This window comes from Odontesthes bonariensis, chromosome 5 (genome assembly GCF_027942865.1).
Source record: "Odontesthes bonariensis isolate fOdoBon6 chromosome 5, fOdoBon6.hap1, whole genome shotgun sequence".
In the NCBI taxonomy this organism is placed as follows: domain Eukaryota; kingdom Metazoa; phylum Chordata; class Actinopteri; order Atheriniformes; family Atherinopsidae; genus Odontesthes; species Odontesthes bonariensis.
In genome coordinates, this window is record NC_134510.1 from 23,447,983 (window position 1) to 23,470,495 (window position 22,513).

Here is a 22,513-nt window from a genome sequence, read left to right on the forward strand (position 1 = left end):
ACCTCTTCTTGAGTTTTTTTGTTTTGTTCTGTCAGTGTGTCTCTCTTTGAAAATTTAAATTGAAAATTGAATTCAGTTTTATCCGGCTATTGAATCATTTTGATTTATTGTTACGTTGCTGTCGTTATCATTAATTTGCCCGTAAGAAAAAAACAGCTTTGTTGAGGTTATCTTTATGATAAAGAGCCTTTTATATGCATTTCCCTTTATTTGGGTTGATCAGAATAATGAACCGTTGGATGTGATCAAAGCCACTATTTTAGTCAAGATTTTTAAAGACGGTGTGTATGGAAGCAAGAAAGCAGTTTTATAGGACATCAAAGAGTTCATAGAAGTCAATTACACCAAAGCTGACTTCTGCTGGTGGTAAAATTAACATTTCCATTTCCTTCTGTGCAAATAAGCATACTGGCCATAATATTTTCTTAGGATGAATGTCACTGCTCTTTCATATGAGGAAATACTCAACATGTTTATAGGTCATTTGACTTTTATTTAAACTGCACAGAGGCCTGTGAAAACATGCAACACTGATCATATCGAGGACCTAATTTCTCTGTCGTCAGTGGTAACGGCAGTCATAGATAAGGGCAAAGTCTTTCTAACTCTTCTAAGCTCACATTCTGTGGCTGTGTGCTGGTTGAGTGGCAGGGAAGTTTGCCCATCTACAGGAAGTTGCATACTGCATATACATGTGTTGTTCGTGACAGACTGTTTCAAGACACTTGAACATATTTAGCCATTTTTAATACAGATTAAAATGCTACAATAACAATCCGGGAAAAAATTAGTTCATGTCCCAGCAAAGTCATTTTCAGTCCACAGTTTGCTCCTGTTTGGTGTTTTTTTTTTTTTTTTTTTTTTTTTTTGCTTGTGTTGGCAACAGTAACTTGTGTTATCAGTCTTTCTCTGTCACAGTCCCACAGTAGGCTACTGATAAATAGGCAGTCAGTGCAGTTGAGCAAGATAGAATGGCAGATATCCACATAAACATAGCAGGGTACAGGGACAGGAAGTGTGCTTGTGAGCTCTTTTGTTGTCTTCAGAAAACCTTTGTGTTTCAGCCAAGTTCAACATGAGACACCAGTGAACAGCAGATATCTGAAATCATTCCCAGATTTTCTGGTGCATGCAGAGATTCAAAGGCTTGCGAGATTAATTTATTGGCATGTGCAAACACTGTATTTTAAATAAGTGGAAGCTGTCATCTAAACAGAAAATACCTGGCTCATTTAAAATCTAACACTACTCTTTTCTAGGACCTCTCCAGTACATAATTCCTATATGTTATTCGTTGAATAATCAAGATCGTCTGTGTGAGTAATTACATTTTCATCACATGATGTTTATTATATCTAATTCGGTTTCTCTGTGCAAAGTGCACAGTTGGATGTGGCATCAAATGGAAACGACAACATTTTTTTTATTGCTGAGTCATCCTGTCTTCGCTGTCTTGTCTCCCTTCTGTGGACAGCTGTGCTTCATTATGGCGTTCCCATGAGAAGATAGAAGGTGAGAGCTACTATGAACAGCAAGCAGAGGGGAGAATTGAAGGTCTGATAGGCTGTGCAAGGCATGAAAACGTCCTCGTACTTATAGATGCTGATCATGTGGTCGCTAACTGGAGGACTGTCGATGTCGTGCCTCGTGATGGAACCTGTTGGCAAACAGTAGGAAGACGTCACGTAGGACAAAAAGCAAAGACGGCTGACCTGATGCTGAAGCTTGCTCACTCACCTTGAATGGCTGGCCCCCATGCAAACAGGTAATACCACGACAGGTGTAAGTCCACCAGCGTTTCCTCCCTTGGGACGTATAACGGCCGCTTGAAACGGCAGGTCACCCGGTTGTTCTCAAAAATGCCCTCTTCATCTCGAGCCGGGTTCCTCTTGATCTCCTTGGCCCACTGGCCGACGTTGTAGAAGTGATGAATCCGCACACGTCCATTGTCATCGTGCACGCACCCCATGACATCATCTCCTCCCTGAAACAGCGGGAATTATCAATGAATGAAGAGTTTATTCTTTTAAAATAATTCGTACATTCTGATACTGTTGATACAAATATAAATACAGTAATAATCACTATGATTATTCAGGCAAAACACAAACAATTTCTGCCTTAGAGCTGTCTAACAATGATGAGACATTTTGATGGGAGAAAAGGAAAATGTAAAGGAAAAACCAACAACTCTTAAATCCCTACATAAATCTTATTTTCTATTCAGAGTATTTCTAATATTTCTGACCAGCAGTGCTGTTCTTTAGGTCCTCTCACCCCTTCTTTCTATGCGCCGCTATCATCTGTTTATCTAAGCAACTCCTTCAAAAGACACAGTGCTCACAATGAGGAAGTGGAACATTTCAGCAGGAAGGTTTGTAATGCACTGTTAATGATCTATTCAATCTAACAACATTTTTCCTTTGATAAGGCACTGAAGAATGAGCGCTATGGTCATCAAGTGTGCGCCCGCCTCTTCCATACTGTACTCATGTCTCGTTCATAGGGAAGCAGATGACCCTTAAGTTGGATTTAAACTCAGTCCAGTTGAGCAGTCTTTAGCTGAGTTTTGTAGTCAGGAACTAGAAAGTAGAAAGGAGACATTTCCACCTAACATGGCCCTGACTTAAGCCCTATTCGGACGGGACTAGTTCAATGGGGGGACGTGTGGTAATGTTGGTTAACCAGACGACGCCAGGGAGAAGAAATGACCAATTCGGACGGGACAAGAAATCCCTGTAATATTCATCTAACATGGGAGGAGTTTTCTTGAATATAAAGCATTCTGCTCCAAAATTATTGTATACAAACGCAGAAGACTTTTTTGTTTGTTTACCTGAATGATAAGTATTACTAAAACGTATTGTACAGTATAACAGAACAGAAGATTTTTTCATTTTTGACCTTAATGTAAAGTACTGTTCACCAAAAGTTTTGCTCAGGATACTTATTTTACCTGAATGTAAAGTATAGTTTAAAAAAAGGATTGCACAACGAAACTTAAGTGTCATTTTCTATTTTACACCTAATTGTTTCTCTCTTTAAAAGGATGTGACGATATATTCCGTACTTATTACCGAAGGTCGCATTCGCACGGGATTAGTATTACCTATGGTAGATACTCCGGACCGTTTCACAGGAGGTAGAATTCTCGGCAAAGTTTACCGACATACTCCGCTATCTTTACTGACATGGCGCGTTCGGACGGGACTAGATTTCCCGGTTATTATTACTTTACCCCAGGTCCCCCCATTGAACTAGTCCCGTCCGAATAGGGCTTTAGAGTGTGTGATGTACTTTCAGAGTAGGGCTTGCAGTACTTAACATTTCTGATTGGGCCAGTATGTCTAGCATCTTTTCTCTGCCTTCTCGTATTTACTTTCGAAAATGTGTTTACGATGCACCGTATGACTCACTGTTATCATTTGTAAAGGCAACATTGGAGTTGTGAGAATCAGAAAGTTAAAGCCTCGTTTGATTCACTACAGTGGCCACATTCAATGGTAGAAATAAAAACACCCACACCTAAGCACAGCTCTGTGGGCAACCACACTAACACTGGTATTTTTAAAACGTGGAAAAAATTAAGACCACACTATTTCCATATTGAAACGCAAAACACAGCCAGAACAACAAGGGTTCCACGGTGACAACTAACTCCTAATACACCGTTTACAAGTGGAAATACTTACATTATTATTGTCCAACCACTTTTAATGACTATCTGAAGGCGTTTGCTGCCATACGTTATCTCCCCACACCTGCTAATTAGTTTCTAACAGCACTGACAGGTCACCCTCCTCATACTTGTCTTCCCCTCAATGTGCAACCCAAGCAGCTCACTACAAACGCTTTATTCCCAATCGTTTTCTGAGTCTCGTCAAAAACCGGGGACTTGGTGGCTGGTTCCGTGTAGGACTATGCGGCAGTGACCTCTATGCTGCCTTCTTCGCACATTTATGTACACAGAAGTACAAAGCGTGAAAGAAATTAGTGCAGGTAGTATCTTGCTGGCGTCTCCAAAGAAGAATTTGGTGCACATTCTGACGTTTGTCAGAATATGGCGCACAATCTGAGGTTGCAGGCCAAAAGCTCAGTCCAAGCATAAACGCTACAGTCAGAGTAGGTGAAAATCTTCACCCGGAAGGTGTTTTCCAACAAGTTTGCTTTCAGTGCCCAAAATTCTGTTTGCACGACTGGTGTAAATGCGTGAAGACAAAAACCTGCAGTTATCAAAATACCCGTGTTCCTGTGCAAAGAGCACAGAGCCGAAGTGTACTTCCTCGTTTCACTGAGGACTCATCAAGAGAGAAACATCAGCATTTCACAGGTTTTTTTAAACTTTGAGGCACATCAGACCAAAGAGAAAATACGGACGGGCTATAGTCTGATGGGTCATTTTAAATTTCTTTAAAAAAAGAAGAAGCAGGTACTTTTGACCAAAATGTGGCTTTTGTGATCGAAGCCCCACACAATTAAACTGTCAAACATCACTCAGGTGCACTCATAAGGCACATGATCGCTTTGTGAGGGTACTCCATGTTTTGGTTGACACACGTACACATTAAGTAATTACCGCAGAGGTTTGTAGTGACACTTTAAAGTTAAAGAAGTGTATCAAAATCTCTTAGTATGATGCAGCTAACGGCAATATGTGAATAATGGTTCTCAGTCATCATTATGTGGCTGGGGATATTGAACATAATGATACATTGATATGAGACACAGCAGAACAGCTTTTCATCTCTGTCTGAAATCATTCCAAACTCACAACCTGATGTTTTTGGCCCCCTAAAATGTAGCTCTTCTTCACCTCTGATTTGTCAAAACAAGATATGTCTTCAGTGTGGATATGAACGGTGAGCAGGACAACCAAAGAGTAATTCATCCATCTCACGCAGTTTTATTTGTAGGATTCACAGGCACATGAGAAAGTCATTCAACTGTCTATACATTTTTCTTTGCTTCATTAAAATTTGTTTTAAAATTGTCAATAATCTAGTAAAAATGGATTTTGAAAGCCTCGTCGGTTATTAGGTTTCAACATTGAGTGAAATCTTTTGAATCCTCTGTGTGTTCGATGATGGGTTGAATTTTCAAATCATTGGTATCGACACCGCAAAGAAAAAGTAGGATTATTTGGAAACAGAAACGCACAAATATGTGTCGTCCTGTACAAGCCGCAGGCCTGTTCTCGCGGTGTCAACAATCGGAGAAGTTGTTCAGATACTCACCATTTTCTTGTCAGAGGAAAAACCTACAGCCACCCAGCCGTCTGTGTCTGCACTCATTTCGTACTCCACATCTGTCCCGATGCGACGATAACTCAGAAAGTACTCGCACGTCTCTGCATCACACCCCGGCTTCCCATACCTGGACACACACACATATAGTATCATTCACCTCAAAGGCTTTGCAGACACATAGATCTCATTAGAAGATGCCAGTATGTGATTAATTAAATAATAGGGCCCAAACTAGGGCACTGTCTAAATTAATTTATTCCCGTTCCAGGGAACAAATACTGGACTGGAGAGTTCCCAAGTTTAGCTGTGCAGCTCTCTGAAGTTAGGCCACAGCCTGGAGGATGAAGAAGCTCCTGGGAATGTTAACCTGAGCTGTGTTTTTTCAGAAAGACAGATGTGTCACTGCAGATACTGCTTCTAACCTGATGCAGCCTTTGGTCACGCCGCAGTCGATGACTTTGATCTTGGCAAAAGGATCGACTGGTGGGGCGGTGGGGAATGGATAACCTGCAAGATGCAAAAATCAGTATTTATTTTGCTTCCACATAGAACAGCTGAAGCCTGTTTTCAGTCAAAAGGGCCAACTCAGGAGAAGCCATCTGTGTGTGCAGTGAGGAAGTGGGGGTGGGCAGCTACCAGCAGGGAGCTGGCCTGGGTGCTGAAAGGCCTTCTACGGACGAGTCAGGTTGGATACAACAACATCAACAGTATGTGCAGTTTCAGCCAACACTCGGTTGGATTTCCTCTCTGCTGGGCCTTATGTGCTCACATGTAGTGTCATTTTCTTCATGTAAACAAAGTCCATTTGCTCAGAATCTTCTGTTAAGTGAACCAGATCCTTACCGTCGTCAGACAGATATTTGGACTCCAGAAACTCGGAGGCGAAGGTGCTGTAGGAGTCCTTGTGAGGCTCCTGATGGCCCGGCTCCCCGTGCTCTCCGTGGCCGGTCCGGAGAGCTCCCTCGTCGGTGGGGCTCGGCTCGACCCCCCACCATCTGCTTTGGATGAGCAGCACGGACAGCTGTACGAGCATTCGCACGAGAATCATGGCAAATAACGAAGCAAGCAGCGATAGATTAACATTTAAAAAAACGACTAAACAGAGAGATAACTGAACTGGATCCTCGTCACTGTTTTCATTTCTGTGTCTTCGCAGGTATCCATCGTGAAATCATCTCCGCATCCCGTTTGCCTGTTTATTAGCGGGAATATGAGGGGATGCTGCGCCGCTCACCTCGTGATACAGAGGCTAATCTAACCCTAAATTACCCCGATTTGTTGTCGCACCATCTAATACAAACATACGTCCATAATCCTCCGTGAAACCCGAAGCCGGATTTCTTCTGGCGGTCGTTAATCTTTACATATTCATCAGCTGGATGAATGGTTTCGTCCAGCCACTCTCTCCTCTCCGTCCTCAGTCAGTCACTGTAGCATCCAATGAGCAGTCGCAACGTGCTGTTATCAGAACCGATCAATTGGTGACTTGTTTTCGCAGCAGTCCTTTCAGAGATGTAACTCAGACTGCTGTGACATAAAAAGTAGCCTGCTTATAGATGCAAGGGGAGACCTGCATACACCTGCTTAGTAATAGCGCATTACATATTTGTGCATCCCTTGTAATACGCATTTATGACAACAGACACTATAGTGTGTGTCCTGTATGGGTTTTCCAATAAAAAGAGTAGAATACAATGCACGGGTAAAATACTTTTACCTTAATTTCAAGAAAAGGGACGTAAGAATACTTTTGACATTACACATTTATTTGCTCTACACAAAGTCTCTCAAACTTCACAGTAAAGTCCATCCTCTGTGGTTCTTCATTTGATATTCAAACTTCTTTCTGAATCACATTTAAAGTACTGAAAAGTTGACAAAAATTGGACTGCGACTTATTTGTGATGTCACAAATTATCTTAAAATCGGATTTTTGAATGCATCTCCTTAAGGAGATGCCCTTTTTTCTCCTTGGTTGTAATATATTATTCGACCACTGGATGGCGACATTAATCCACGATTAAATTATCAGACAGCCACAAAATAAATTCTCGTAAAGCACTTATATATATTTATTCATATCCAAAGGTTGAAAAAATCTTGAGAATCTGTAGCATCCATAGGTATCTAGTGAATTATTGGAGCGCTTTTGTTAAGCTGAATATAAAAGAAGTGCAAATGTTCAAAAAGGATGTTGGTTCTGTGTCAGTGTCTGGTGATCATTCCTCTCCAGATACTTTTTGATTTTTGTGGTACATCATGATGGAGTGTGATTGTTCTACACTCTCTTAATTTTAAAAAGAAAATAAACTATTTCCTTTATGTTTTGGAATTAGAAAGAAATGTAGTCCATATTACTAAAATGGTTTTAAAATAAATCACACTATTTTATTGACAAATTAAAGCAAATTAGGACTACAGACTGATAAAATATACAGGTTAGTTAACAACTTATTGTAGTTCTGTATTTGGACAAAAATGAAGCATCTTTTAGTAGGAACAACAGGTGAGGTTCACACAAATAAGGCAGTGAAACTATGCTGTTCTTGTATGCATCCAGCAGGTGATGCTGATGTTCCACTGTGAGAAGTAAAAACAGACCTGTCAGAGGGATCAAAGTCTGACTGACATTCATAAACGCACGCATACAAACACACAGTCAGGAGGTGTAACAGCAAAAATGTAAAGTCTGTGGAATAGCTACACAAACTGTGGTCAGTTTGATACGTAATTTAAACACTGATACGGTTAGGAACCTATTAATCACATTGGGTGTTCCATTATGTCTTTGTGCATGGATTCATGCACGCATTCCTACTTTCAAGTTAATTTCGGGTGCAGGTCTAAAGAGCGATGCTCATGCATGTAAAGTATGCGAGTCAACACACGTGTGTGCACATACAAGAGTGTGTCACCTTTAACCTTCCTGCTCTTCACACAGCATCTCCGTGCAGACACAAATCAACCTGATCAATCACCTCTCTTGGTCTCGATCCGCCCAATTATCCGTGTTTATCCTCCTATTATTTCCACCGGCCCTCCCTCCCTCCATACCAATTACCATTCTGTGTAGGGGGCAATGCTTGCTGGGTAATGAGGGACTCTGGGCATACCAATCTTAGCTTAATAGCCTTAAAGGGCCACTCATTAGCACAAACACTCATTCTGTCTCACACACACACACACATATATTCACACACGTCTGTCCCCGTACATCATGCCATGGAGAGGGAAAGATGGAGTGACAGAAAGAAAGAAAGTAAGAAAGAAATAAAGAATGAGACAGGAGAGCGAGGAAGCCGATGTGTGTTAGTGTGTGTGTGTGTTGGGGAGGGGAGGGGGTGCTCTGGTAAATGTCAGCGGTGTGTCTCCTGGGCCTGAGAGACGGGTTAGTGACAGCAGAACAATGGCAGCTGGAACCATTGAGAAACACAGCTGCTGCGAGTGCATGCTTGGATCTGTCTGCCGTTTAGCCATCAGCCAGCACATGTAAAGTCACAGCTTAACACATATGCACACGCACACCCATGAAAAAATGCATGGTTGGTGCCTCACGCTGTCATACTCTGCGGACACACAAAGTAAGCCTCGGATATTATGGGGGTTCATCTGCAATGTGGATGGCTTAGTCGGGGCTGTCAGTCAGTAAGAGCCCCTGTAGGCTGAAAACTGGCCAAAGAGTGGGCTACTGAGCATTTGACTGTGGTCTGCCATGCCTTATTCTCTTATGGCACAAATCAATGAATCAAAACAAGAAAAAAGCTGAGCTGACAAATGTTTCTGTCACCTAAAATAATGTAAAGCTCATTCCACAGACAAAAAAAATTGTTATGTGTCAGAGTCGCACATTTCTTCACAGTCTCCTCGAAGCATTTCCCACTTACGTTTTACTGTCTATAGAACTAAGCATCTGTTTTAATCAAAATATTTTCCAGAATAAATCCAGGGTGGTTTTAAAACAACTACTACCTAAAGATTTCAGTTGTGCTGTAAAAAAAACAAAAAACAGGCGAGCTTATTTGACTTTCCCAGCCTGGATTTGAGATAAATAATTTATAAAATTAAATATATAAACTGCACATGCGACGGGTCAGATATGAAATAAACGTTCCAGAGAGGCTTTGGATTCACTCCTCTGTGAAAGATTATGTGGGCAAATAGTTCAACAATGACGTTTCCAGATATAAAATTGCGAAGAACTTGTAGAGGATTTGGGGTACAGAAAATCATTAGACATTTCAGTGATTAGCAACATAAAGTAAAAATCAGGTTTTTTCTCTTTAGCTTCTTTTGGCCAAACAGGTGAGGGACCATAGGGCACATCATATGGTTAAAATGCACCTCTGTGAGGGCACCATTACAACTGGATCAGATTTACAGCTTTTTTTATGCTGCTTTGCAGATAATGTTGGTTTTCTTTTTTAAGGGAAAGTCATCCATATTTTCTGCAAGTATATGCTAAACCACATTCTGCATATCTTAAAACAACATAGCTCTGTAGTACAGGAGTCCGGGCGTACTACCAGTCAAGAGCTGTGATCCCCTGCACCGACAACGATAAATAAACCATATCTGTCATATCATGCAAGAAACAAGAGTTACAGGTTATAGAGTGTAACAGGAAGTGGTCATGTAACGCAGTGGTAAACACGCCTCTGTCCAAACGTTTCTAAGAAGTGTAACCGTTATCAAATAGCATATATGTTTATCTCCATGGCAACATTTGATATCTTGTGTTTAAACTCTTTTCAACATTTAGGTTTAAATTTTATTTGCGGACATTGTCACTTTCTGGATACAGAGCTTAGACAGTTCACAAATTATGCAAGTTTTAATGTGTTCACCATCAGTGACCAAAGAGACTTGATCAGTCTTGTGATATGATTGGCTGACACATGGACTTCCACGTAAAAAGGGTTGAAAGAAACACTTTACAGGTAGGCTGCTGACAGAGTATGGGTTGAATTGAACTGAATTTAATTGAGTTGAATTGAATTTATTCGAATTTTACAACATCAGTTTCGGCAAATTTCATCCTTGATAAAGTCACTGTATTAAAAGATAACACAAAATTTTCTACCCTGGTCTTTCACTGGGAATAGTTTACTTCTCTTCAGTTAAAAACATCTGTCTGATCCTTGTTCCCCTGGTTTCTTAAATTTTTTGGTGGCTTAATCTGTTTGTGTAGTAGAAATACAAAAGTATCTTCATTTTCCCTGATATCGTAGCAGAGGAAAAACTGCAGATTTTTCTTATTTCGCTATCCAAGTTCAACATCATTCTCTTATTCTCTGTAGGGACAGAAACGAGATCACTTATCGACTCAACCTGCTTATAACTGCAAGCTATTACCTCTGTCTCTAACTCTCTCTCTCTCTCTCACACACACACATACACGCAGACAGTCATAAAGCAAGTCTGTGATCTAGCAGCAGGCCTCCCCAACCACAGGGATTCATTTAGGAGTTGTCAGAAATCACTTTACTCACAGTAAGCACTATTGGCATGGACTTCTCTCTGCAGAGCAAATGCACCCCTCCGCATCTCACCACATTCAAACACTTCTCCACCAGTTACTGCTCTCTGCTCTCACAGGGTCATTCTCACCTGTGGGGATATGAGCTGAAAGCATGGCCGTCTTTGTCTTATTTGCATACATGGTTTGGTTTCTGCTGTTTGTCTGTTGGGGTCTCTGTGAATAGATTTTAAAACAGGTCTGCTTGTGTACAAGTCTCTTTGTGGTCTAGCTCCAAAGTGCATCTCTGACATGTTAGAGCCATATGAACCGACTCAGGCTCTGAGTGCCTCAGGGAGGGGTCTCCTGCTGGTGCCCAGAGTCAGGACTAAACAAGGTGAGGCTGCGTTTCAGTTTTATGCTCCTAAAATCTGGAACAGTCTTCCAGAAGATGTGAGACAGGCCTCAACTCTGACTATGTTTAAATCCAGGCTGAAAACGGTTCTATTTAGCTGTGCATATGACAACTGAAAGTATTTTATCTGCACTCTTGGCTTTTAATTTAATTAATTAATTAATGAATGATTATGTTTTTTGGAATGATTTTATTTGCCTTCTTGTGATTTTATATAGCTGTAAAGCCCTTTGAATTGCCTTGTGTACAAATTGTGCTCTACAAATAAACTTGCCTTGCCTTGTGTGTACCAGTGGCTGAAGGGATCCGTTGTGCTGATGAAATGTTTGCTTTGGCAATAAGGAGGCACAGATGAGGCATCGATCAGCGTTCATTAAACAACCCCAACTGCGATGACACACATTCATATTCACACACTGGCACAGCTGACAAACACAAAAAAATGTATTTCTGCTTTGAATTTATTTGAGCTCATTGCAGCCCCTCGTGCATTAGTGCCCTCCCGTGTGAGTGACTTTCAAAGCTCGTATTGACAGCTGACTTAAAATGCTTGTTGTCAGTAGACTTATCCATTAAGCTGTAACACGGCTCTCTGTCCATATAGACATGCCGACTGGCTGGGGCCTTAAGCAGTGATTATGGTGTTGGGCTGTGGGAGCTGGGGGCCGTCCTGTCATTAGTCTGGTTAATCAGAGCCTTGCTCCAGGTTAAGCTCCGCAGCCTCAAGAGAAAGGCTGATGAGCTGAGAGCCATGCCCAGCCTAGTTCTTGGGTCTGAGCTCCAGCGTCTCTCCTGGCCCCTGCCTGCTCCAGCCAGTAATCTATAACTCTCTCCTGGAGCAAAGCGAGGAAGCTCAGCCTCCTGGACGACACTGACACATGATGCATGGTAATGAGACACACACAGAATGACACACACACCTGTTCTCACACACCCACACTCACCACTGATACAATGTTAGCGATCACCACTGAGTTTTGAGTTTCAGCTTCCGAGAGCAGCATCAAGAGGCAGAAGTGACCTTGTTCTGATAACTGCTGTGATTTGACATCTAAATGTTTAACTACCCTGTCCATGGAGCGCAATAATAACCAGCTCAGCAGAATGGGGGCATAATGACCACAGGGACCGTCGGGTTTTCAAACACGGACTACCCGAGCTGACACACACTCAAAAACAAATTCCCACAGGGCCTAAAGGGTCTCAGCAAAGCTCTAGAGAGGTGTATGTGAGCCGGGCAAGCCTCCTATATCCCAGCGTCCCCTGTGAGCTCATTAGCCCCCATCATAACCACTTCCCTAAATCTGCTTTACACACTCCATCCATCGACACCTTCCCACACACAAATTGCACTCTCCATCAGAGTTGCGCAGATAGTGTTTGTGTAGCAGGCTAAGTGTATGTGTGTTTAAAGGACAAGGAAGGTCGGAGAGCCCCGGGAGCCCATTACTTTTCCCAGTGGAATCTGCAGACCAGGAGCAGAGCAGAGAGGCAGGGGGTGAAGAGACAAGCAGGGGTGAGAAGTTAGGGGAGGGAGGTGTGTTCTCAGGTGATGAAGAGCAAGACCAGGTTTCAGTTTGAAGCTCCGGTTCTGCGCTCCTTGCTGTGCGTGACCCAGATGGGGATGGCGAGGGAGACAAAGAGGAAGGAGAGGGGGGAGGCGGCGAGAGAGATATAGAAAGAGGGCTTTTCATTAAAAGAAAATAAAAATGAGTGTGTCCTGCAGACACAAGAAGGACCCCAGAGAACCACAGAATGGGATGAGACAACAAAGAGCCCCATCATCGGTTTAGTGAATAGATCTGTCCGTCTATGCCTTTTATCTTCCTCTGCTTTTTTTTCCCCCACCATCTCTTCAGCTCTTAATCAGCTTCTCATTGTGCCATTAGCTGATCCTGTAGTCTTAATCAGAAGCTTGGCACAGACACCATTGCTATCCGCTGCCCTTCTCACTCGAGCACAAACACTAAATAAACACATTTTAATGCAACACCAATCATGTCATCTACTCAATGAGCGTTCCCCTCCTTTTTGTAGCCCACAACTCAAACATAACACATGGGATGCCTGTCCATCAGGCAGCCAACGCACTGCCTGTATAAAAATATGTGTGTGCTTGTGTGTGAGTGTGTGGCCTTCCCGAGGGGAAGGAGAATGATTTTAACTCAGTAACCTGAATCACCTCCTATCCCAAATCTCTGCAGCATGAATACTGTACACACACACACACAAACACACACACAGCCTCTCTCTTATATGCATGTCAGTGAATGTGTATTGATAATAGCCATTAGCATATTTATGATCATTGCCAGCCTCTTATTGTTTGCTTGCTCCATTAATCTTCATCTGCTGCCTGCCGACTGACAGCTCAATCTAACAGGCCATCGCTGGGCGCTGGGTGCACACACACACACACACACACACACGCACACGCAAACACACACAGAATGCAGAGTTGTACATAAAGCGTATCAACAATCGAGGTGCATTGTCTCACACACCTGCAGTCACATACGCATAACCAGGCAGACAACATGATTGACATTCACCCCAGTGGGAGTAATCACAGGAGGTTATCCTTCCCAGCTGTGTGGGGTTCTGCTTAGCCTCTCCTGTGCAGCGCTGAGGCGTCACACCCGCCGGCTGAGAGTTCCTCTTGGGCCGTAGGTGGGCGATGGCACCCTTTGATCAGGCTGCACCAAGCCAGGCTCTCTATCTACATCTGCCCGTTACACACCGTTTTTGTGGATCATAGCCCTCCACCAGTTATTAAGTCATCATTATGTGGTTGACCTCGAGCCCGTTCACACCAGAACAAGACCAAACCCCCCCTGCTCACAAAAACAAAAACTCTTGGATGCAGATTAGAGTGCAGCAGAGAGTCTGGGTGCTAAACTGTGTTGTGCGTCGCCTGTTTAATGTGATGACGAATGAGTGCTCGTGTGATGTGCACTCAAATGTTAATGTGTTTGTTTAAAGCTGATATGAGTGACTGGCTCACAGCTGATTACAGGGTGAATGAGTGCTGGAAGCGGGCCAAGTTCAATGGGAGGTCTGTTCTCCTGTTGTCTCTTCCTCCTTCCTCCCTCCCGTCTCCCCCCCATCTCTCCTTCTCCTCCACCTGCATTGCCCTGCTGCTCCTGGAAGAACCACCTGGGAGCCAGGATATCTGTGTGTGTTTGCATGACTTTAACATCAAAGATGAATTAAAGCGGAAAGTTCATGATCAAATTTATTAATTAAATTCTTTGTGCCAATCGACCACTACAGGTATTGAATAAATTGAGCAATACTCTGCGTGTTGACTTCAGAAGCTGGTCTGTTAGGAATAGTTCAGCACTTTGGGGAAACAAGCTTATTTGCTTTCTTTTTGAGAGCAAATCAATACCACTGCCTTATTTGTGAGTTAATTATGAATCTGGAGTCAAGAAGTGATTATCAGTTACAGCCTGATAATCAGATTTAACCGCCATTTTGCTTCTCTTCTGTCACGCAGCCTGAAATTGTGTTTGTGATCGTCAATTTCTTGTTCGGTGGAGTATTTTGTTTTGTTGTCTCCAGAACAATCTATAGAGAGTAACATTCAGTTTCTGTGACATCACAGTACATTGTTGTTCAAGTTCAAGCAGATAACTTTCTCAATTAGTGTTGATTTTATCATGCGGTTTGCTATATTTCTGCCAGTGACTTTTTGGCAGCGATCCATGTAGAACGACTATCTTATTCTCATGTTGTGCTCATAGTGTCAGCAAAATGAGGCCCTGGAGATCTTCTTGTTATTCTGACAGGACTGTTTATTTCCTCCTTTATTCAAGATATATTACGAAGCCTGTATTCGAAGCTATATTAACATCCTGACATGCAGGCTTCCAATTTTAAATGCTAGCATTTTATTATCATGCTGACAGTGTTGGTGTGGTTTACTTACGTAATAGTCATTATACTTAGAACTTAATTAGACTAAAGATTATCCAGATGTTGACAAAGGTCAGAATTCATTGCAAACTAAAATTATTTGATCCCATTTTAACTCTCTGGTGCAGACAGAAAATATTTTTCACATACTTTCAAATATAATTAGTGTTTAAATGGCCTGTAAAGTGTTTTTGTTGCCCTTTAGTACAGGCAGTATTATTTTATTCCATATGTGTGCAGCAGATTCTTGCAAATTTGTGGGTTCAAATCTTGCGGCATTAATGATTTATTAGATTAAACAGGCAGTACTAATTTTGAAAAAGTGTTTTTATGGCTCATTTTGTGATGTATTGTACATGAAAAATTACCCAGAACCACCAACACTTTTCCTAAAGAGTTGACCATCCTGGAACAAATGAACATTTTCAACCTTTTTTTTAAATTATTATTATTTTGCCTTGACAAGTATAAATACAAATCTCGGGTGTTCTGCACTCCCCGGTTTTGTAGTTTAGTTGGCATTTAAGTGGCCATGCTTTAAACCCAACAACGGTCACCATTGCAGAGATTTGATGATGATGATGATGATGACTATAATGATATCCTCATTATACTAAACAGCAGGGAGGATTTACAGAACCAGTTATCAGGTGTATTTGAATTACCACAAGACTGACTTGAGCTGTGCAATAGTAAATATCATGTAGTTTTATACAATCACTAAAATAAAACTGGAGATGGTTTTACAGTGTGTACCATCCAGATAGCTGTTTGAAAATGTTATATTATACTTAACTTTATGTCTCGGCTTAAAAGAAACTTTGAGAAAACGCTGCATGGAAACTGATTTTCTTCATTAACTTTACAGTATGATTTCTTATTCTTTTCACATTATCACATTCTTTTAAACCAAAACAAAAATCCAAACATTTTTTGATAGATCTAACGTGGATTGGCTGATGTTTGATGTCAGTTATCTATTGAGTCGTTTGTCTTTAAGATATAAGATGTTTCAGACCATAATATGCAAGACTGAAGAAGTTGTAAGGCTCCCCTTTCCTGAGCCATAAAGCTATTTTTACAGAGCCTATCTATAATACTTTACTAGCAGAGATTATAGAAATTTTATTGTGATCTCCCACAGAGAGAAGAGTTTTATGGAGCTTCAGTAAATCATTCCTTTCAACTGTGGTATCAGCTGCTAAAACAGTTTGGCCCAGTGTGTGAGTGCAAGAGTTGTGCAGTGCTAACATTTATGATGTGTAAGCTAATATATTTGAGTAGTTTATGGAAGCAGTAAAGAAGGAAATTCATAATTTGCTAACATGGACCATGTAAAACTGCTCTTAAAGATGAGCTGTGAATACAAATGCAGATTTTCTATTGTTTAAGCATATTCCATCATTTACGACAGGCAAATATCCTTCCCCTCGCTGCATTTTTCCAACATTAAAACTCCCACTGATGCAAAATGCAAAAAATATGTGAAGCTAAGAAGTAGGACTGTGTTAAATTACCCAAGCAGGTCTTCATATATCACTGAAAACTACGGCATATATGATGTTGCAGATGCTTTGTTTGGTTGCAGTTACAGATTTACTCTCCACTGATGCAGCTGGCACAAAAGACGTACTTTTTTTTTTACTTGGGTTCAAGTACTAATACAAGACCATACCAGGTAAAAGTATGATAAAGAAGCTGAAGCACGACAAGAAAAGTGTCTTCCACACTAATGTCGATCACAATAACCATTATACCGCTATGATATTATTTTTATTTATTCTTTTAATTGTTTTAATTTTGGATTAATCTGCAGGTTTTTTTTTCTCAACTATGTGAGTAATTTCAGGGAAAGAACCTCAAAGCTCATAGTGACACCACAACAGACCTCTAAAATATCTGTTGCTGAGGACAAGTTATAGCACATTTTAAAAGCTGGAGACGTAAAACTGTGGATTTTTATTCGAAAGGTTCTTGAAATAGTTCCTGACTGAGTTTTTTTTTTTTTTTTCAATCTTTGACCAACTTTGACACAATATTTCGTAAAAAGCTCATGTATGTTTAAAAATCATCATTTTTGCAAGTCAACCAGATAAATGCAGTAAAGTAAAAATAGAACCTAGTTTGGTTTATAAGAGAAGTGCGTAGATTTGCCCAATGTGTGCAATTCTGGTGTCCAAAACTGTACTACAAATTCTTGCCAGGACACAACTGAGCTACTGTTCAAATTTGCACAGTTCACCGTATAGTTTTATCTAATTTCACACGTAGCCCAGTTTCACCCTCTTTGAATGTCCTGTTCTGACTTCTGGATAATTCTGTTTTATTTCAGGTTAAAAAGTAAAAGGGTAGTGATTCATGATGTAAAAATCACTGAAAATGTTTGATTGTAATGTGACATGTCTCAGTTTAGACTTTTTATGTAAACCTCTCAAAGAGTCCATATCATGCTCATTTTTATGGGTTCATCAATTTATTTTGGGGTCTCCCAGACTAGCGTGTTTTATACCTTCCTTTTATTGTTGCCTCTTTGTTTCATCGTTGTCCTTCATTCATGTCCTAAGTTACTGGAGGACCCCAGAATAAGAATTTCATTGTATTGTGTGACTTTGTCTCTGGTACATATGATAATAATGTTTGAATGAATTTATTGTTAAAAAAAAAAAAAAGTATGTAATTATATTACTTATATATTGTAAGTAACTGCATCACCTTGTGTGTCTGGCTTTCTGAAAAAAACAAAAAAGCTGTGTTATCGTCTGATTTAAATAACCCACAAAGAAGAAAATAAAAAAAACGTTTTTTTTTACATTTTCACATTGTTTTCAACCAGCTGATGCCATAACAAACACCATTTGCTAATTACATTGTGTTTATATCTTAAGTGCATTTCTCTGTTTCCAGGGCACTGAGTCCATGACCTGGTTAGCGTGCAGGAGGAGCTCAGTCTGATGTATTAACACTCACTGTGCCTCTCTCGTCAGCGGCTTCATTTAGCCAATGATTAACTCCCAATCACAAGGCGTGATTAAAAGTCAGAGTAAAAATATTCCGTACATGTTTAATGTTCCTCTAACAAGGCAACCGGGTCCCAAACTGCCAACAAAATAGATATACACTCATAACACGCACACTTCAACATACATCTCTCCTTGCTTCGCCTGAAAACACACACCTAAACACTTCACGGCTATCTCCCCCACACCCCGGTGCCGGCTAGGTGGAATTAGAAAACCAACCCTGCGGTCTCATTAATTAATTAAACACCATGTGCCACTGGCACCTGGGTACCGGTTATCACTGCCACTCAGACGCACCATGATCTCAATAACCGCCTCACCACAGGGCAGAGGGAGTGGGGGAGGTGGTGAAGAAGGAGGGTGTGAAGGGACATTTAACAACTTTGAGGTAAAGACAGTCGCTTTAAGGAGTGAAGAAATCAAGAGGAGACAGAAAAAGGCACTCAGACACCATCTTTCTGTGCAGTAAGTAAAGTGGGACACACTGAGTGGAGCCCGATGAGTGTTTACTGCTGTGGCTTTTTGTTTGTGCATCTGCCCCTCCCTTACAGGCTCCTTGGGATCTTTTTTATCATAAGGCCTAGTGGGGGCCCTAAATCACTGCAGCACCACCCTCCTAATCATCTGCTCTTAATACCTCTTTGTGAGCAAACACTGCTTTAACACAAACACGCGAGCACCTCTGCCGCAATTCTTGTCCGATAAGCATTTTTGTATTCTCAACAATGTCCGTCTACTTCATTTTAATGGCTTCATCTTTAAAGAAACATTCCTGAAAAATGCAGAGCCTGTATGCTCTGTTCAAAACTGTGTTTTATAAACAATAATTCAAAACCATATGTCAACCATAATATATGTATTATGTTATCCATGATAACTTATGTGTATGAGAATAACCCACATACTGGGCTTATTAGTTTAATGTTTTTCCTGGGGCATTGGCTAAAACCCATAAAACTAAGCACATTTCAAAATCACATATTTAAAAGGTTTTTTTTCCATTAATGTAATCTCTTTATGCATTAAAATTGCTTAGATGTACTCAACACATTTGCCTCATTTGATGTGTCTAGGTCTATCAATATGCAAATTATTCCCACCTCAGCCCATACCACTTGCCTGCAGGTCGTCACAAAGGGTCCAACTGCAGCAGCTTTCCCGAGGCCCCTACTTCTGTGAGCCAATGAGCTTTAGCATGAAAAGTTGAGTTCTGTTGCAAAAACTTCGACCAAAATCTGTTTCCAACCAAAAATGAGGCGAATAAGAACTGATCCGGTTGCTGAAACATTTACAAGGCCAAAGTTAAAGATTTCTTTTGTCCGTCAAAGCCACTAGACTGCTTGGCAGAGTGTAATTTTATCGTTTTACCTCACAGAACACATGGTGACACACTGGTCTACTTGAGCCTTGGGCAGTGAATCATACCTACTGATTTAAAATACAACAGTTGACAAACTGTTTCCAAGTTACTCATTAGGATCGCTGTTTTCTGGTAGCGTTCAAGAGGACGCAAACAGCTCTTGTCCAAAAGGGCCGACTGTTTTAAAGGAGACGTATTTGGCCATTTTTTTCACAAGCTAAAACTTGTTTATTCTCCAGTTATGTTAGTTATATAACTTGATGGCATTTGATCTTAATAGCAAAAGGAAGAGTTTCAACTTCCAACTGTAAATATAAGATTATGTGAAGATGAAGTTAGGTGGAGCTAACGAGAGAGCAGGTTTGTTAACCTCGTACGGTGATGTCAGTTTCCCTCGTCATGGCTTATCGGATTTTCAGTTTTAATGGTTTCAAAACAAAATGCCATGGTTGTGGTTTTTGAGTTGGTTGTGACTTCAGACATCCAAAAGTGGGCTCTCAAACACAGAATTTTCCCTCCAATAACAATATTATTTGCTTATGCTGCCTCAGTTTAAGTGTGCGCTATATGTAAGATATAGAAAACAGGGCAAGGTTTTGTACACATGGTATTGTGTCAAGTTGTTTTCAGCTCAAACAGCTTTATCGTAAAATGAAATCCATCTTCTCGACTTCTTTGCCGCCTGTGTGACTGCTCGTTATCGCTCTCTTCAGTAAGTCCCTCTCCCCCATGATAACACCCGACAGAGTCATATACACTGTGAGTGCAGTAGATGAGACACTCATGAGACAAAGAGCAGCAAAACAGCAGTAGAGACCCGCACAAGAGAGATTACGCCCATATTTTTTCCAGCCAAATTAGTCCTAGTCCAAAGGTCAGTGAGTCGATTGTTACATATAAAACTGGTAGTTTGAATCCATGTTGTCTTCTAACATGTTAAAATACCACATAGGCACAATACTGAGAATGAAAACCTTACTTTAGATCATGAAGGAAACACCACATGTAAGTAACATAACTGCTGTAACTTGTGAGCTACATGTGTCACACTACACCAATATGTCAAAATGTTTCATTCTTAACTTTTTCACAAATTTTCATTGTTTTATAAATAAGCTTTGGTCCTGAGCTGTGACCTCACAAATCAGAGAGACAAATACTACCTTAAAATGGCCCTCAAACCTCAATAGTATAGTATAGTATTCATTTATCTGACTGGTTATCGATCATATTGGCTCAACCATCCATAGATCAAATGTCAGGTGTGTAAAAGTGTGATTTCTTCGACCAAACTAATCCTGAATATTAAATGAGAAAACATGTGATATTATATCGGCAGTCAATACATCAGGCTTACATAGACCAATTGACTTGATGTGAATCACTATGATATTCCACAGAGTAAACTCTAATATATCTTTCAAATTAACCGTGGTCACAGGTGCTAATTGGACCTACAGGGACAAATCATTTGTAGGCCTGAAAGTCAAGCGCCATCCTAGATTGTTTCTTTGCTTTTCAGCATTTGAAATTAGCTCTGAAGAATCAGGTGGTAGTGGGGGACTGGCATGTCAGTGCAGGGGAACCGCACACTTCAAACTGAAACACATGACAAAGATATTTCCGATCGCGGAATCCTACTGAGACTCACGGTGTCCAGCTGAACTTTACACATTATTAGAACACTTCTTAATGGGCTACATATCAGGCTCACTATCATCTCAAAACACTTACAGTCAAGGCTGTCTGAAGCCAATGAAGGTGTTTCAGCTATTGCACAACCTGGTTTCAGTGACCTAATAATTGGCAAATACACTTTTAGTTGATCAGTTGATGACCCACAGCAGCTATGGACCGTTTGGGAACTGGATCAACCACTTTTTCCCAAATGACATGGTGACAGGTGAGCTTTATTTGATACATTAAGATTCAGAATAGCAATACCTACAGTACTGCTGAGAAGTCTAGGGTGTGTTGACTAAGCTGCCCATCATGGGAAGTGATACGGCATGGACATGTACTTAAAAACAGAAGCTGAAGAAAATTAAACTCTCACAGCTCTTTTACACTTTTATTTTCGCCTGAAGGAATGTTTTTCTTGAAGCGCTTCATTATCATAAGGCATTTTATTTTTTATTCCCCCATTTTTATTAGAAACACCCATTTCTTTTCCACGTGCTGACTTTGCTCGTTTTCCCCTCAGATCGATCAGAGTGTGTCCAGAGCAGAGATCGGAGACTTGGCTGAGTTTGTGAATCCGTGGTTAGGACCGTCTCTCTGGGCTGCTCATCTCAGAGAAGGTTGAGTTATCCATTTTGGGGTGGGAGGTAGGAAATCAACACATTTTCCTATGATGCGCTTCGTTTGAAATATCTTTTTAAAATGTTATGGCACCTCCTCGAAATATTGTAGAGCCTCGCATCAGGGTCAACAACAAACAACACGACCTGGTTCCATCTCCGCAGGAGACGGTGAGGCAATGCTGCGAGACTTTCATGCATCAGGAGTTCACATACGACCTGGTGAACTTCAACAGTGAGCATTTTGATGGTGATTCAGTTTAGATAGGTTTCTTTGTAGATTCATTTGTCAACTGAAAAGTAATAATGACCCTGAAATATGTTGATAATCAGTTCATAGTCCTAGTCATTTTTAACAAACACCTGACTTCTGATGTGAAAATATACTCCCCCCCCCCCCCCCCCCATCATCTCACAGTAAATTATGTATTTCAGAGTTTGTGCAACTGTACAAAAGCTTGAACAAAACAGGGGAATCGATAATCTACGTGATTTACCATTAATTTCCTTTTTCCAATTTCAAGCTTCCCTTCGAGAATAACAATGAAGCTCATATGGATTCAGCTCAAACTCTGCAGAAGATAACGCAACAACGAATAGACACAAGTTTAAGATCCGTGTTGCTTTTTATCCGCCACACTGCCTTTGTCAATGAGCAAATAAAACTTGTCTGCAGCCGCTTTTGTTTCAACACGTCGAGTTCGACCACCGGCTTAATAATGTTCCTGTGTGTCCTTTTTCACCCACAAAATCCGTAGCCCGCTCTATTAAAGGCCAAAAAAAAAAAAATTACCAACAA

General features: G+C 40.9%; 1 protein-coding gene across 1 annotated transcript; it reads right to left on the reverse strand.

Moving 5' to 3' along the window:
* Positions 1-472: 472 nt before the first annotated feature.
* On the reverse strand, positions 473-6,657 carry frrs1l (ferric-chelate reductase 1-like). Its single transcript, XM_075466667.1, has 5 exons — positions 6,090-6,657; positions 5,669-5,753; positions 5,235-5,373; positions 1,738-1,984; positions 473-1,657 (listed from the first exon to the last, which is right to left on the reverse strand). The coding sequence occupies exons 1-5, from the start codon at positions 6,292-6,294 to the stop codon at positions 1,485-1,487; spliced, it is 849 nt and encodes a 282-aa protein (XP_075322782.1). The 5' UTR covers positions 6,295-6,657; the 3' UTR covers positions 473-1,484.
* Positions 6,658-22,513: the final 15,856 nt, after the last annotated feature.